General features: G+C 57.6%; 1 protein-coding gene across 4 annotated transcripts in view; it reads right to left on the bottom strand.

Moving 5' to 3' along the window:
• The window catches only part of SPSB1 (splA/ryanodine receptor domain and SOCS box containing 1), a 79370-nt gene that overhangs the window by 11352 nt on the left and 56009 nt on the right, over nucleotides 1-12009 (bottom strand). For all 4 annotated transcript variants that reach the window (XM_040460568.1, XM_040460585.1, XM_040460592.1 and 1 more), the window contains exon 2: nucleotides 321-1163. In XM_040460568.1, the coding sequence (XP_040316502.1) occupies nucleotides 321-1014 (694 nt within the window). In that variant the 5' untranslated portion in view covers nucleotides 1015-1163. The remainder of the gene's footprint in view (nucleotides 1-320; nucleotides 1164-12009) is intronic.

Below are 12009 nucleotides of genomic sequence, written 5' to 3'. Positions count from 1 at the left end.
CATCCATCCATCCATCCATCCACCCAACCACCCAACCACCCATCCATCCATCCACCCAACCACCCATCCATCCACTCATCCATCCATCCATCCATCCATCCACGAGGTGCTATCAGGTAATCTGGCCGACTCCAGCTAGAATTCTTCACTTAAGCAGAGGAAGGCAAGAGTGACCTCCGAGGATCTGAATATGCTGGGATGTCTACCTAAAGACAATTTAGTTCCAATGACTGTGAACTTTTGGCCAGGCCCAGCCAGGATCCCGGGGACACAAGAAATCCAGGAATGCTGCCACACTGGACAGCACAGAGGACACTTACGGTCGAGGCCGTTCAAGTAGCGCATGCGGATCTCACAGTGGCCCCAGACGGCACTCACTACAGGATACAGTTTTTTGCCCTTGAGTCCTCGAAAAGCCACTCCCATGTACTGTCCGTCCACAATGAAGCTCAGAGTCCCGTCATCCATGTCCAAGGCCACAAGGAAAGAGTCAGGGACAATAAATGTCTCATCCGGCTCCAAAAAGGCCGGGTACGTTTTGCTCGGCTGGTTTTTGCCATCGTGATAGAGCCGGTTGCGCCCCAAGTCCCAGCCCCAGGACTCGTGGTTATTCCCCACGAGAGTCGTGTACCCAACGGAGTGCAGGGGGGCGTCCGCCGTCGCCACCCCCACCACGGCGTGCGTGCCCCGCTGCCTCATGGCCCACGTGATCTGCCACACGTGCAGCCCACGTGTGTACCCGACTTTGCCCCTGATGGCGTCTGTGCTCTGGGCCACCGGATGCCGGTGAAAGATCAGCTTGTCGTCCTCCTTCACGAAGACGTTGAGCGATCGGTCGTTGTTGTTCCACGAGTGGAGCAGCTGGATGTCGTAGGACACGGGGGGCATGTCCAGCAACAGGTCCAGGCGGGTGGGCTTGCAGTAGTCCAGGCCCTGGAGCTCCTGCTTCAAGGGCCGGTACGTGGGGTCCCTCATGTCCACAGTCTTGATGCCTCCGGTGACCTTCTGACCCATGTTCGCCTTTGGTTTCACCTTTGCACCGACTCCCAAGGCAAACTCATCAATCGTGGGGTCTCCCGTCCAGTTTTCCAATGAGGCCCAGACAGACGTCCCAAGGAAGGTTTCCAGGAGGCCTCTGTGGACTGCGGCGCGCTCAGTGTTGCCTATTGGATGGAGAGAGAAAGAGCGGGGTGAGCAGGGCGTGTGGGAAGAAGGGGAACCCGGAAACCAGGAGCACAAGGCTACCCACGCGGACACGTCCCAGCCACCTGGCCTCTGTGCTCCCAGTACACCTGATGCGGGCTCTGGCCCCATGACTACACCGCCAGGAAGGAGAGGGGCTGTTCACCAGTGGCCAGCACGGGGACACGGGCCTGGGGACCGGGCACCATGCTCGATGGTGTCGGCTACACGACACTCTCCAAATGCCTCATCACGGTTTCCCAGGGAGGAAGGCCAAGTGGGCAGGGATCCTGAAATCAGCCCTGGGGCAGTGGGCATCTTCCTTGGGCAAAGCAAAGGGAGGCTTGTGTCCCTTCCCTGCTGTCTGCAGGGAAAGTGAAGCCCCGACAGGCAGCGGAAGCTTCCAGACTCCATTTCCCAGCACCTCCTCTTTTCTAGCACAGTTGTTTGCAGGGGTTCGCGCTAGGGGAGGCGACCCGGGTGTAGGCGGAAAGCCCCCCTCCCGGCCTGCTGGTCCCTGAGGCTGCAGCGACCTCCCCAGCAAGTCCTGTGTCCCTCCTGGGCCGCGGCCACCAGTGACACTCTTCTCATGGCCCCCGGTCAGGTGAGAATGAAGACTCTCGCCCCCCACCCCCAGGTAGTTCTGGACCAGCACTTAGAGGACGGTCACTTTTCCCCGCCCACACCCTTCAACGAGCAGCCGGTGTTTGGCCCCTTGGGTCCCAACAGCCCATCTGGGGAGGAAGCCCGACTCCAAGACTTCACCGTGTCGTGGGGTTGGAGGAGAGACCTCACTGCATCTGTCCCGTCCGCTCGGCTGGCAGTGCCAGGAGGGTTACGACCAAGGAGGAGGGTGTGACATGTGGGTGCCCGGGGGCCCGCAGGGCCAGGAGGTGGGGTGGGCGGGGGCCATCCGCAGTGGGCCTGCTGTCTCTCCTGGGCCTTCCAGCAAGCCCGGAGGTGCCTCCCTCCCCTGGGACCACGTCTTCAGGGTGACCTGGCTTCTAGGAGGCTGGCTCTCGGCAGAGCAAATGTCCCTGTGTGGGAACACTTGGACCCGACCCCCTTATCTCAGCGAGCACACCAAGCTTCTCGCCCTCCCCTTTCTGGTGTGGAATGGAAGGCTTGATCGCTCCCCGACGCATGGTCATTTCTTCAGAGACAGGCTAGGACTTCTTGTGTCGAAGGTATGCAAAGCTGGTATAAAGCAGAGGTGTCCCTCTGCAGCCAGAGGGCCACCCTGGTTCTGGAAAGTTCTGTGGATATCGTGACCTGATGTCCCGGATCCCCCAGTTTCAAGCTTTCAGGCCCATTGAGTCCTGAGAGCCATCGAAACCTCCAGGACTCGCCTGTGGTCCCGTGGAGGGTTTGGCACCTGCTTGCCAGGCTGTGTCGGGGTGGGGGTAGAGAGAGCCAGGGTTTGGGGGTGCAAACATGGTCCTGGTAATTGCAGAGACTGGGGCCCACCAGGCTGCAGCCTTCCCTGAACCCCCTCATCCATGTCTCCCCCGACTCCATTCGAGTATTTTCCTGAGCTGGTCCGGGGCAGTTCTCCAAGTCGGAAGCACCCAATTCATCTCTGCCTGGGCGCCTCCCTCTGGCTGCTGCCCAGTGGCCTCCCTGTGCAGGACGCTGGTGGGGACCCCAGTCAGCCCTCTGGAGGACAGGAGGGAGCTGACTTCCTCAGAGAGCTCATTTCACTGCTTCCTGGAGCACAACGGCCATGGCCCTTTGGTGGGATCTATCCCAGCACCTCAGTGTTCCCATGCCGGGCACAGGTCGGGGAGTGAGGAAGGGGCTGGGGGTCAGGGGAGACACTGGGCAGGCAGAACATGCAGGAGAGAAATGTGGCGAGGAGAAGTCCCTCCAACACATTAACTTCAACTACTTGGAGAGACGGACTCCTTGGTGGCTCAGCTGGTTAAGCGTCCTGACTCCTGATTTCGGCTCGGGTCGTGATCTCGCGGTTCGTGAGTTCGAGCCCCATGTCGGCTCTGCCCCGGCAGCGCGGAAACTGCTTGGGATTCTCCCTCTCTCCTCTCTCTGCCCCTCCCCTGCTCTTGCTCCCTCTCTCAAAATAAATAAACCATAGAAAAATAATAAACTACCTGGAGAGAAACGGGTGGAAATGGAGCATGGGGGAGGTGGGGAGAGCTGGCACAAGTCAGGGGTGGAGCTGGGGAAGGGATGGGGGGTGACAAAGGGAGAGAGGAAGGGAGCTCTCAGGCCTGTGAGCCGGGGCCTGCACACATAGAACTCCTGCTTCAGTGAGACCAGGGATCAGCAAACTTCTCGGATAAAGGGCTAGATAGTAAAAGTTTTAGGCTCTGTGGCCAGGCAGCCTCTGATAACTACTCAGTTCTGCCTTGTGGCGTGAAAGCAGCCCCAGACGGTGCATTGATACGTGAGCATGGCTGAGTTCCAATAAAACTTTATGAGAATAAGCTGGTCCCTATTCTGGGCTAGACAAGGGGCCTCGCACCTCATCTCCGCCGAAGACGGAGGGCCGAAGTGGAAGGCAGAAGACGTACGTGGGAGGGGATCCGGCGGCCACAGCGTCAGGCCGGCCTCAGAGCGAGCCGACAGAAAAGACGGCATAAGCTTGCAGTGGCAGGGGGCGACCTGTTCAAGTCAGTCAACCACGCTCTGAGATTCCACGGCCTGCAGGCAAAGTCCGTTTGCGCGGCCCTTGTGCTAAGCTCCCACCCTCCTGGGCCAGCAACCCAGGGCACCGTCCAAGAGGGAGGGTCCTTTCGGGCCCCCGGACCACGTGACCTCGAACAGCGGGAGTCTCTGGAAGGAAGAGGGGCAGGGTAAATTGTCTGCGGCACCGCGGAGTGGCTCCTGCCCAGGGGACGTGGCCCACCCGCTCTGCTGCCTCTGGGCCAGCCCGTCGTCAGGGTCACCCCCAGATGGTCAACCACCATAGCAACCCTGGAGCCATTCTTGATTCACCCGTCACCTGCCTGCCCCCACCCCGTGTCCAGGCTATGGTCCAAGTTGACACTTCCTTCTTGTAGACCTCATGCTGTCCACGCCTAGCCACCTCCTTGCCTCCCTTTCCTTCCATTTTTAAATGTAGCCGCAGAGATCTGCCCTTCTGGGGGTCTCCAGAAACTCCACTAGCCCCTTCTTGGGAAGAGCCAGTAAGGTTCTCCGCCCCCAACGTGCCCTTCCCTACTCTGCTCCCATCAGCACTGCCCCTGGGGCTTCCAGTCCTGGGGGAGGGCGGGACTCACGCACCTCAGGCCACTGCCTAGGACTCGCCCTTAGCTTTTCCGAGGCTCTGTTTGCTCCTGGGACAGGGGTGTCCCAAGCTCACCTCTCCTCAACAGAGACAATGTTCCAGAGAGGACCTAGTACAACTGGCAATTTCACTTCTGCTTTTGTTTTTATTTTTATGTTCCAGGCTGTGCTCTGCACACTGAACAAAGATCCCTGTTATCCATATTCTTGGTCACTGCACTTGGTCCTATGATGGACGCTGGCCTTGAGCCAAGACCCAGGTGTCTGAAATGTTGAGCAAATCAAATTCAACGTCCTCCCCCCGCCCCTTTTTTTTTTTTTTTTTTACTTTTATTTATTATTAGAGACAGAGAGAGACAGAGCATGAGCATGGGACGGGCAGAGACAGGAGACACAGAATCCGAAGAGGCTCCAGGCTCAGAGCTGTCAGCACAGAGCCCGATGCAGGGCTCGAACCCACAAACCGCGAGATCATGACCTGAGCTGAAGTCAGACGCCCAACTGACTGGGCCACCCAGGCGCCCCTAACGTCCCTTCTAAGCCAGGGGTTGGCAAACTTGTTCTGTGAGGGGCCAGATCGTAAATATTCTAGCCTTTTCAGAGGATATGTAAATGAACGGGCATGGCCACGTTCCAATAAAACTTTATTGCCAAAAAACAGTGGGCCAGATTTGGCCCGAGGCCACAGTTTGCTCACCTCCATCCTAAACCCATGCCAACCGCTGACGTTATTTCAAAAATGCCTGGACGAGGTTCTGGGGGGTTGGGGAGGGCACGGAGTAACGGAGGCACCGGCCTGGCCTGTGCAGCAACCTAACACTGGGCCAAGGAGTCGGCAGGGGATGCCAAACTTCAGGGAAGAACCAAAAGAAGCAGTACAGGCCCCAGCTCTGAGACCAGTCCCCTTTCCTGCCTTCTGAGAGGCAAACGCGGATGTCCAGGCCTTTTAGGGCCTAAAGTTGTCACGGGAGTGTCAGGGCCTGGAATGGCCCAGCGAGTCCCTAGTGAGTCTCCACGAATTGGGAGGACCCAGACCTTGTCCCCCCGGGGGAGAAATAAAGCTGCAGCAGGTGTGGCCGTGGCTGGAACAAGAGAGGCCGAGGACGGAGACGGCCCGCGGCCATCGCCCCCCCCCCCCCCCCCACCCCCCCAGCTGCGGCTCTTTCACTCTCTCTGCGGGGTTCTTGTTCACCAAGCTCGTGCACACAGGGGGGCCTGGGCGGCTCAGTCGGTTAAGCGTCCGACTCCCGGTTTCGGCTCAGGTCACGATCTCACAGTTTCACGAGTTCGCGTCCCGCATCGGGCTCTGTAGCTGGCAGCGCGGAACCTGCTTGGGATTCTTTCTCCCCGGCTCTCTAGGCCCCTCCCCCACTCACACTGTCTCTGTCTCTCTCAGAATAAATTAATCAATTAAAAACAAAAAGCACAGGACACGGGGTCCCCAAGACTACTCAAGACCGTCGCGAGCCAGCTCTCAAGACAAATTCCTCGTTTGCACCCCTCCCGCCCCACCAGCCTCTGATTGCCCAAGTAACATACTGTCCCCACTGTCCTCAGTCCCTGCTTCTTCCCCAAGATCAAAGACACGCCTGGAGCAGGGGTGAGAGCAGGACTCCAGGGTGACCTGGGGAGGGGGGGGGCGGGGATCTGTGGTTTTGGTGGGTGGGGTGTTGCCCTTGTAACGGGCACAAACACAGCAGCAGGATGGCTCTCTGAACCAGGAGCAAGAATGCACGCGCACCTAGAAACACGCGTGTGTGCGCACGCGCACTTCAGCGGAAGCAAAGTAAAATATGTCCAAAGGAGCTCTGACCGTCGGACTGTCCCTCTTGCCGGTTCCGGGGAGTCGACGAGTCATTCTGGGTTGGGAGCTCCTGGCGACATTTTTTTCGACAGGTAAAATCAGATTAAAGATCAAACAGGGTCAGAGGAGAAAACTAACCACAAAAGGGTGGGTCGGAAAGCCCGCGAGGGAAAGGGCCCCCTTCACACAACGGGCAGAGAGTGTGCAAGTCCTAACACAGAGCTGTACCTCCTGTGGGGTCACGTTCTCGAGCCGCGGCTGGCACGGGGCCCCGTGTGGTACAAGTCACTGGAGGGGGTTCAGGAAAGGCCGCGTGGACGGCTTTCTCACCTGGAACAGCAGGCGAGGCGCCCACCCCACCACATCTCCCTTGTCGGGGACCTTGACCTCGTGGTCAAGTTCGCCCACGCTGATGAGTGGCTGTGGCGCCGTCCCTGAGACCGAGGGTGCTCCTGGGGCCTCAGTCTTCACGCTCCACTTCCCTCTGCTCAGCCGGGGCCCTCCTCCCACTCACCAACCTGGCACAGCACTGGCCCCAGTATGCCGCGGGGGTGGGGGGGGGAACAAAGGGGGGAGGACCCGTCCCCAACATCAAAGCCAAGCACCTGGTTCTGTCTGGTGCACTGGAGGGCTGCCTGGGGGCGTCAGAGAGGAGCGCACAGTGGGAGGGAAGCAGGAATCACAGCCAAGGGGCAGGGACACTGGCCCTGTAAACTGCCTCGTCTTTCCCAGAAGAGGGACACAGAGGGGCAAGAGCAAACACACCTCAGAAGCTTTAAGACTCTGCATTTACTTAACAATCGCGTGCACAAGATTAAAGGCTCTGGGGCCAGGGGTGGGGGTTGGGGGTGGGGCACAGAGGGCGAGTGCCTGCTGTCAGGCCCGATGTTGCCGAGCCCTATGGTTTGACTTGGGGAGACCCCTTTCCCTCTCCTGAACCCCGCCCCCCAACTCTTCCCCACTAATGCTACGCACACATCATCTTCGATGGATCAAAAGCCAGCTCATCCACTGCAAAAGGGGACGCCTCTCGGACCCTCTAAGGGGCAAAAGCATCCCACTTCAGGGAGCCATGCGGGATGCACAGGGTTTAAAAGCTTGAGGTGGTCTAGAGAGAATGTGGGGGAAAGCCACCCACGCACAGGTACGGGGGTGCGTCCGCAACACGCACCTGGGCACGTGGGGCCACGTGGCGGCCGCCATCCAGACGTATGACACCCAGCAATCACCCGCCAGCTGCTCTCCCAGGATCTTGCCTACGGAACCCGAGAGCCCTGCACGGGGACACGGGGACAGAGACGCTCACGGCCCTACGATGCCCCCGGCCTTGGAGAGGAGCAGACAGCCCCTCGGACGGCTGACTTGTACAAAACCTCACGTGACGCTGTTCCATGGAGAACAAGATGCAGGACGGGATCCTATTTCTGTAAGAACGGAATTTAAGAAGATTCTATCTGCACATGTTTATCTGTGGGCAGGCACAGAGAAAGGTCTAAAATGAATAAACACCAAAGCTTTCACAACGGTTAACCCTGGAGGGGGGCGGGGTGGAAGGAACGATGCATTCACCGTGAACACTTTTTGAACTGAGTTCTTTTGTGTGTGATGCACGTATTACTTGGGTAACGGAATGAGTTTTAAGCACACGGAAACGAATAAAGGCTGGAAAAGAATACTGGCTTTACACTTCCACAGAGGAGTTGTTTCCCAAAGTAACTCCTGAAGGCTCCCCACGTGTGTGTCACTTCTTCTAAAGGGGACAGAGGATAAATGTTTAATTCAGCCGGGAAGACGCACAGGAAGGATCCAGAATCGGGAGGAGGGCGAGAATCACCGGGTACAGCCCAGGGGGCCGTCCCAAAGAGGGACGTTATTTCCACAGTGATTGCTCCCAGGATTTCTGGTGGCACGGTTTCTAATTCATAATTTGAAATTGCCCAGTAAAAATGGGGTGGCTCCTGTCTCCCCTGGACCCATACGAGCTCTCCTAAAAATCATCCCTTTGTTTTGTGGTTTGAGGAAAAGTCTGTTGAATGGGCGGAGGGACGGCTCTGATGGAGACACATCCAAGGTGACCGGTGACAAATGGATGGGGTGGGGGAGGAGGGAGGGCACACACCCAGGAGGGCCGCCGGGGAGAAGAGTGGCAGTCACACACTCACCTCCTTTTAGCTCAAGTCCCCCTCAGCTTGTCCGATTGACCCCAGAACAGTAAAACCATTGTCTTGACCCAAAATGGGGAAAGAATGAAATGCAGGCTACGGAACAAGGTGACCCATTTATAAAGGCTCCTTTCACCTGAAGATCAAATAAACCCCCTCCCTCCGCCTCCCCACCTCACACATCGGTGTCTGCAGCCCAGAGTTTTTTGCAAGAGAAGCACGCCCTGAGCGGTCTGTGATTCTTTCAGACAACTTTGCAGCTTGTTGACTTGCTGTCCGGCTCTGCCTGCCAGTTAGGGTTTCACGCTCCCGTGAGCCAGGACTCGGGGACACGCTTTGGTGGTGAGCACGCTCGGGGCGTGCCCCGTGCGCGCCTGGCCACGGAGCCCCTGGCAGAGGGGTTCCCACCAGCAGGATAAGGCCGCGCAGCAACGGTCCCCCGCACCCCCCACCCCCCCATTCCACCTGCCCCTTTGAGGAGAGATCCCCCGGAACACCCAGGAGAGAGCCGTGTTCTTCTCAAGCGGGGATACAGACGTGAAGTCTCTGCCCCTAGAACCAACAAAACGTATCGGTCCCTTCTGGAAAGTTCTGACGGGTGACTTTGGAGAGAAAAGCCCGCATGGTCCAGAGCTCTAGCCTCTGACCTCAAAAGACCAAGAATGCACCTGCTGTAAACACCTACGGAAGGACCCAGATTACTCACGGCACTTTCAGAAAGGGCTCACGTCAGTTGAACCCTGCCCCTGGGAAATCGGCACTATATTCATACAGAGACTGAAAATTAAAATAAAGAGCCACGGCTGCACCCAATCAAGGTTGTGAGGGCAGGCGCCTGCACTCCGTTCAGATGAGAACCCCTGTTCTTGGAGGGACCTCGGTGACACACAATGACCCCTGGACACCTCATCAGAAGTTTGCCGAGACAGCGGCTGAAGAGCCTTTGAGAGGCAGTGGGAACGGAGCCCGTAATGGGGGCTGGGCAACCATCAGATGGCACCTGCCTGGTGCCCTCCACACAGGGAGCGGGTAGCCAGGCAGAGAGCTAGGCCACGGGGACAGCCCGCGGGAGCCCAGGGGAAAGGCTGTCTGTGGATGAACCACCTCAAAAACTCCAAGCATAAACTCCCCGAGTCCAGAGCAGCGGTCGAGGTCCCAAAAACTTTCTCCGGGAAGAAGAGGCTGTTCTCCCGGATGATGCTCACAGGAGTGCTCCTCCAAGTGGGGTCCCCCGACCCCTTCATCACCTGCCGGGAGAAGCGCATGCCTGGCCTCCCATCCCCGACCCACTGAATCAGGGGCTGCGGTCCAGCGGTCTGCATTCTAAGGAGCCCCCAGCAACATCAGGACACTGCTGGTGCAAAGGAACGACAGCTCAACGTTTTAGAACCTCAAATCCATGTGAAATAAGAACCGCCAGGCTGAGATTCACAACAAGGATTTTTAAAAACCGCGTGTTCAGTCTTGATGTGAGATCTTTTAAATGTTACACATGCTCATCAGAAATCGCAATCCAGAGGGGCGCCCGGGTGGCCCTGTCAGTTAAGCGACTGGCTCTTGGTTTCAGCTCAGGTCGTGATCTCGCGGTTTTGCGAGCCCCGGGTTGGGCCGGCTCCACCCTTGACGGCGTGGAGCCCGTTTGGGATTCTCTCTCTCTCCCTCTCTCTCTCTGCCCCTTCCCTGCTCCTGCTCTCTGTCTCAAAACAAACAAACAAACAATAGAAATCTCAATCCAGAAATGTATAAAGTATAAAGTGTCCCCCTCCCACTGGGGACAGTCCACTTTGAGCAAAGGATCACCCCCAAATACTACTCACCAGTTTGCTTTCTCCGAGTCATAAGAGACTAGTCCCTGTGCCAATTTCGTGTGGTAGGAGCCGCATAGTATCCCACTACGGGAATTTCTGTCACTTGCCTTTAGAGATGAATGTGTGAAGGTCACGCGTGGAGTGAGGGATTCTCCCTAGCGGGGTGGCCTTGAGCAGCTTCCTCTCATTAGTATGTGGCCACCTCGTCTCTCAATACGCGCCAAATCTTGGACTTCAGAGCCCCCACCCTACGGTCCACCTCTAGTAGAAGAGACTACGGCCGTACCACCCTGAACGCGCCCGATCTCGTCTGTCCATTTTTAGTAGGACAAAAGCGGAGGTCACGGGAACCTCCCACCAGGCTTCCTGGTCTTTGAACTGGCCACAGTGGCGGCAAGGTGCCCAGGTTCCCGCACAGCTAGTTGGACTGAAGGCTTGTCACCCGGACCTTGAATGGACCACAGCCAAGGAACTTGGAAAGGATTCTAAAAGGAATCAGGCCTTGTGTGCAACCTAATCACCATTCCTCGTGTGCGATTTCACGGAACTGAACAGGATGCTGAGGGAGAGGTAAAGCCCCACGCTTCGCAGGCCGGTCGAGAAAAGGACTTAACCCTACTTCTAAAGCCACAATAGCTCACGGACCTCCTCCTCCTGTCCTGTCAACCTGGAAAGTCCTGGACGCTGGGCCGCCAGCCCGATGGGAGGGCCACCTAAGCAAGTCCAAAGGTAGCAAATCACTCAATCCTCAATTCCCAGGCAAGTAGAAGGGTCCAGCTGCCAGGTCCCCATGGCACCAGCTTGTCACCAGGGGGTACGGCGAGGAGGCAGGAAGTGGCCTCCCCAGCTGCGCCTTCTCCTTTTTTTTTTTTTTTTAATGCTTTTATTTATTTTTTGAATTGTACTCCTTAAAAATGTTATATTATGTGAATTTCACCTCGACCAACAAAAAAACATAAACGGATGAAAAATGTCCACCTGCCCAAAACCCTCACGGCAGGAGGTGGGTGTGGAAAGGGCTGCAGAACGGAGGGGGGCCCGGAGCTCGAAGAGGTCTAGGGTCACACACAGGGACCCGGCCAACGACGTGCCTCTGTGGGGAGTAAGGAGCCTTCTAGAACTGGGCCACGGCCGCGCGGTTCTCCACTCTCCACCCCACCCCCCTTTCTTTTCTCCAAAAGAAACAGCGCAGAGCTGTGCGCCTGGAAACGGCACCCTTAGATGGAGTTTCTCTGCAGGGATCTGGAGTGCGCACCTGCACCTCTGTGCCCGCTCCCTCTGTCGATGACTCTGGTGACGGATCTGTCAGCTGCGACCGCACCGCGGGGCTTCGGCCCCGGGGTGACGCACGGTTTGACTGGACCTGTCGCCACGTGAAAACCTGTTCCGATGGGCTGTTTCTGAGTTCTCGTGAGGATTACTGCTCACAGAACTGGAGAGATCTGGGCCTCCCGCGTCGGTCACCACCACCTCCCCCCCGACCCTCTCTGGCCAGACGCCCTCTCGTAAAACCCGGCAAGTTGGCCAAGTGCTCAAGGCCTGTGTGCATCTAGTAGGTGTCTAAAAAAATATCGGGTCGCAGGCTCGCCCCATCCCACCAGCACCTGCTGAACCCTGACGGGCATGGCATGGGCTTCCCAAGACCCCGTCTTTGTCCCTCAGTCCCTGAGTTTCCCAAGCAGGTGGACAATTCAAGAGCATGGGCTGCGCACGGTCGGCGTTCAGGGAAGTAGGGGGCGGTGCTCCACCTCGGCTCCCAGGTGCATCTTCCCCCGGGGGGAAACTGGCAAGAAAGTCAGCAAGACAG

Source organism: Herpailurus yagouaroundi, unplaced genomic scaffold (assembly GCF_014898765.1).
Source record: "Herpailurus yagouaroundi ecotype Mexico unplaced genomic scaffold, PumYag 77, whole genome shotgun sequence".
NCBI lineage: Eukaryota > Metazoa > Chordata > Mammalia > Carnivora > Felidae > Herpailurus > Herpailurus yagouaroundi.
Note: the sequence above shows the minus strand (reverse complement) of the source record. Positions and strands in the feature narration are given on the sequence as shown.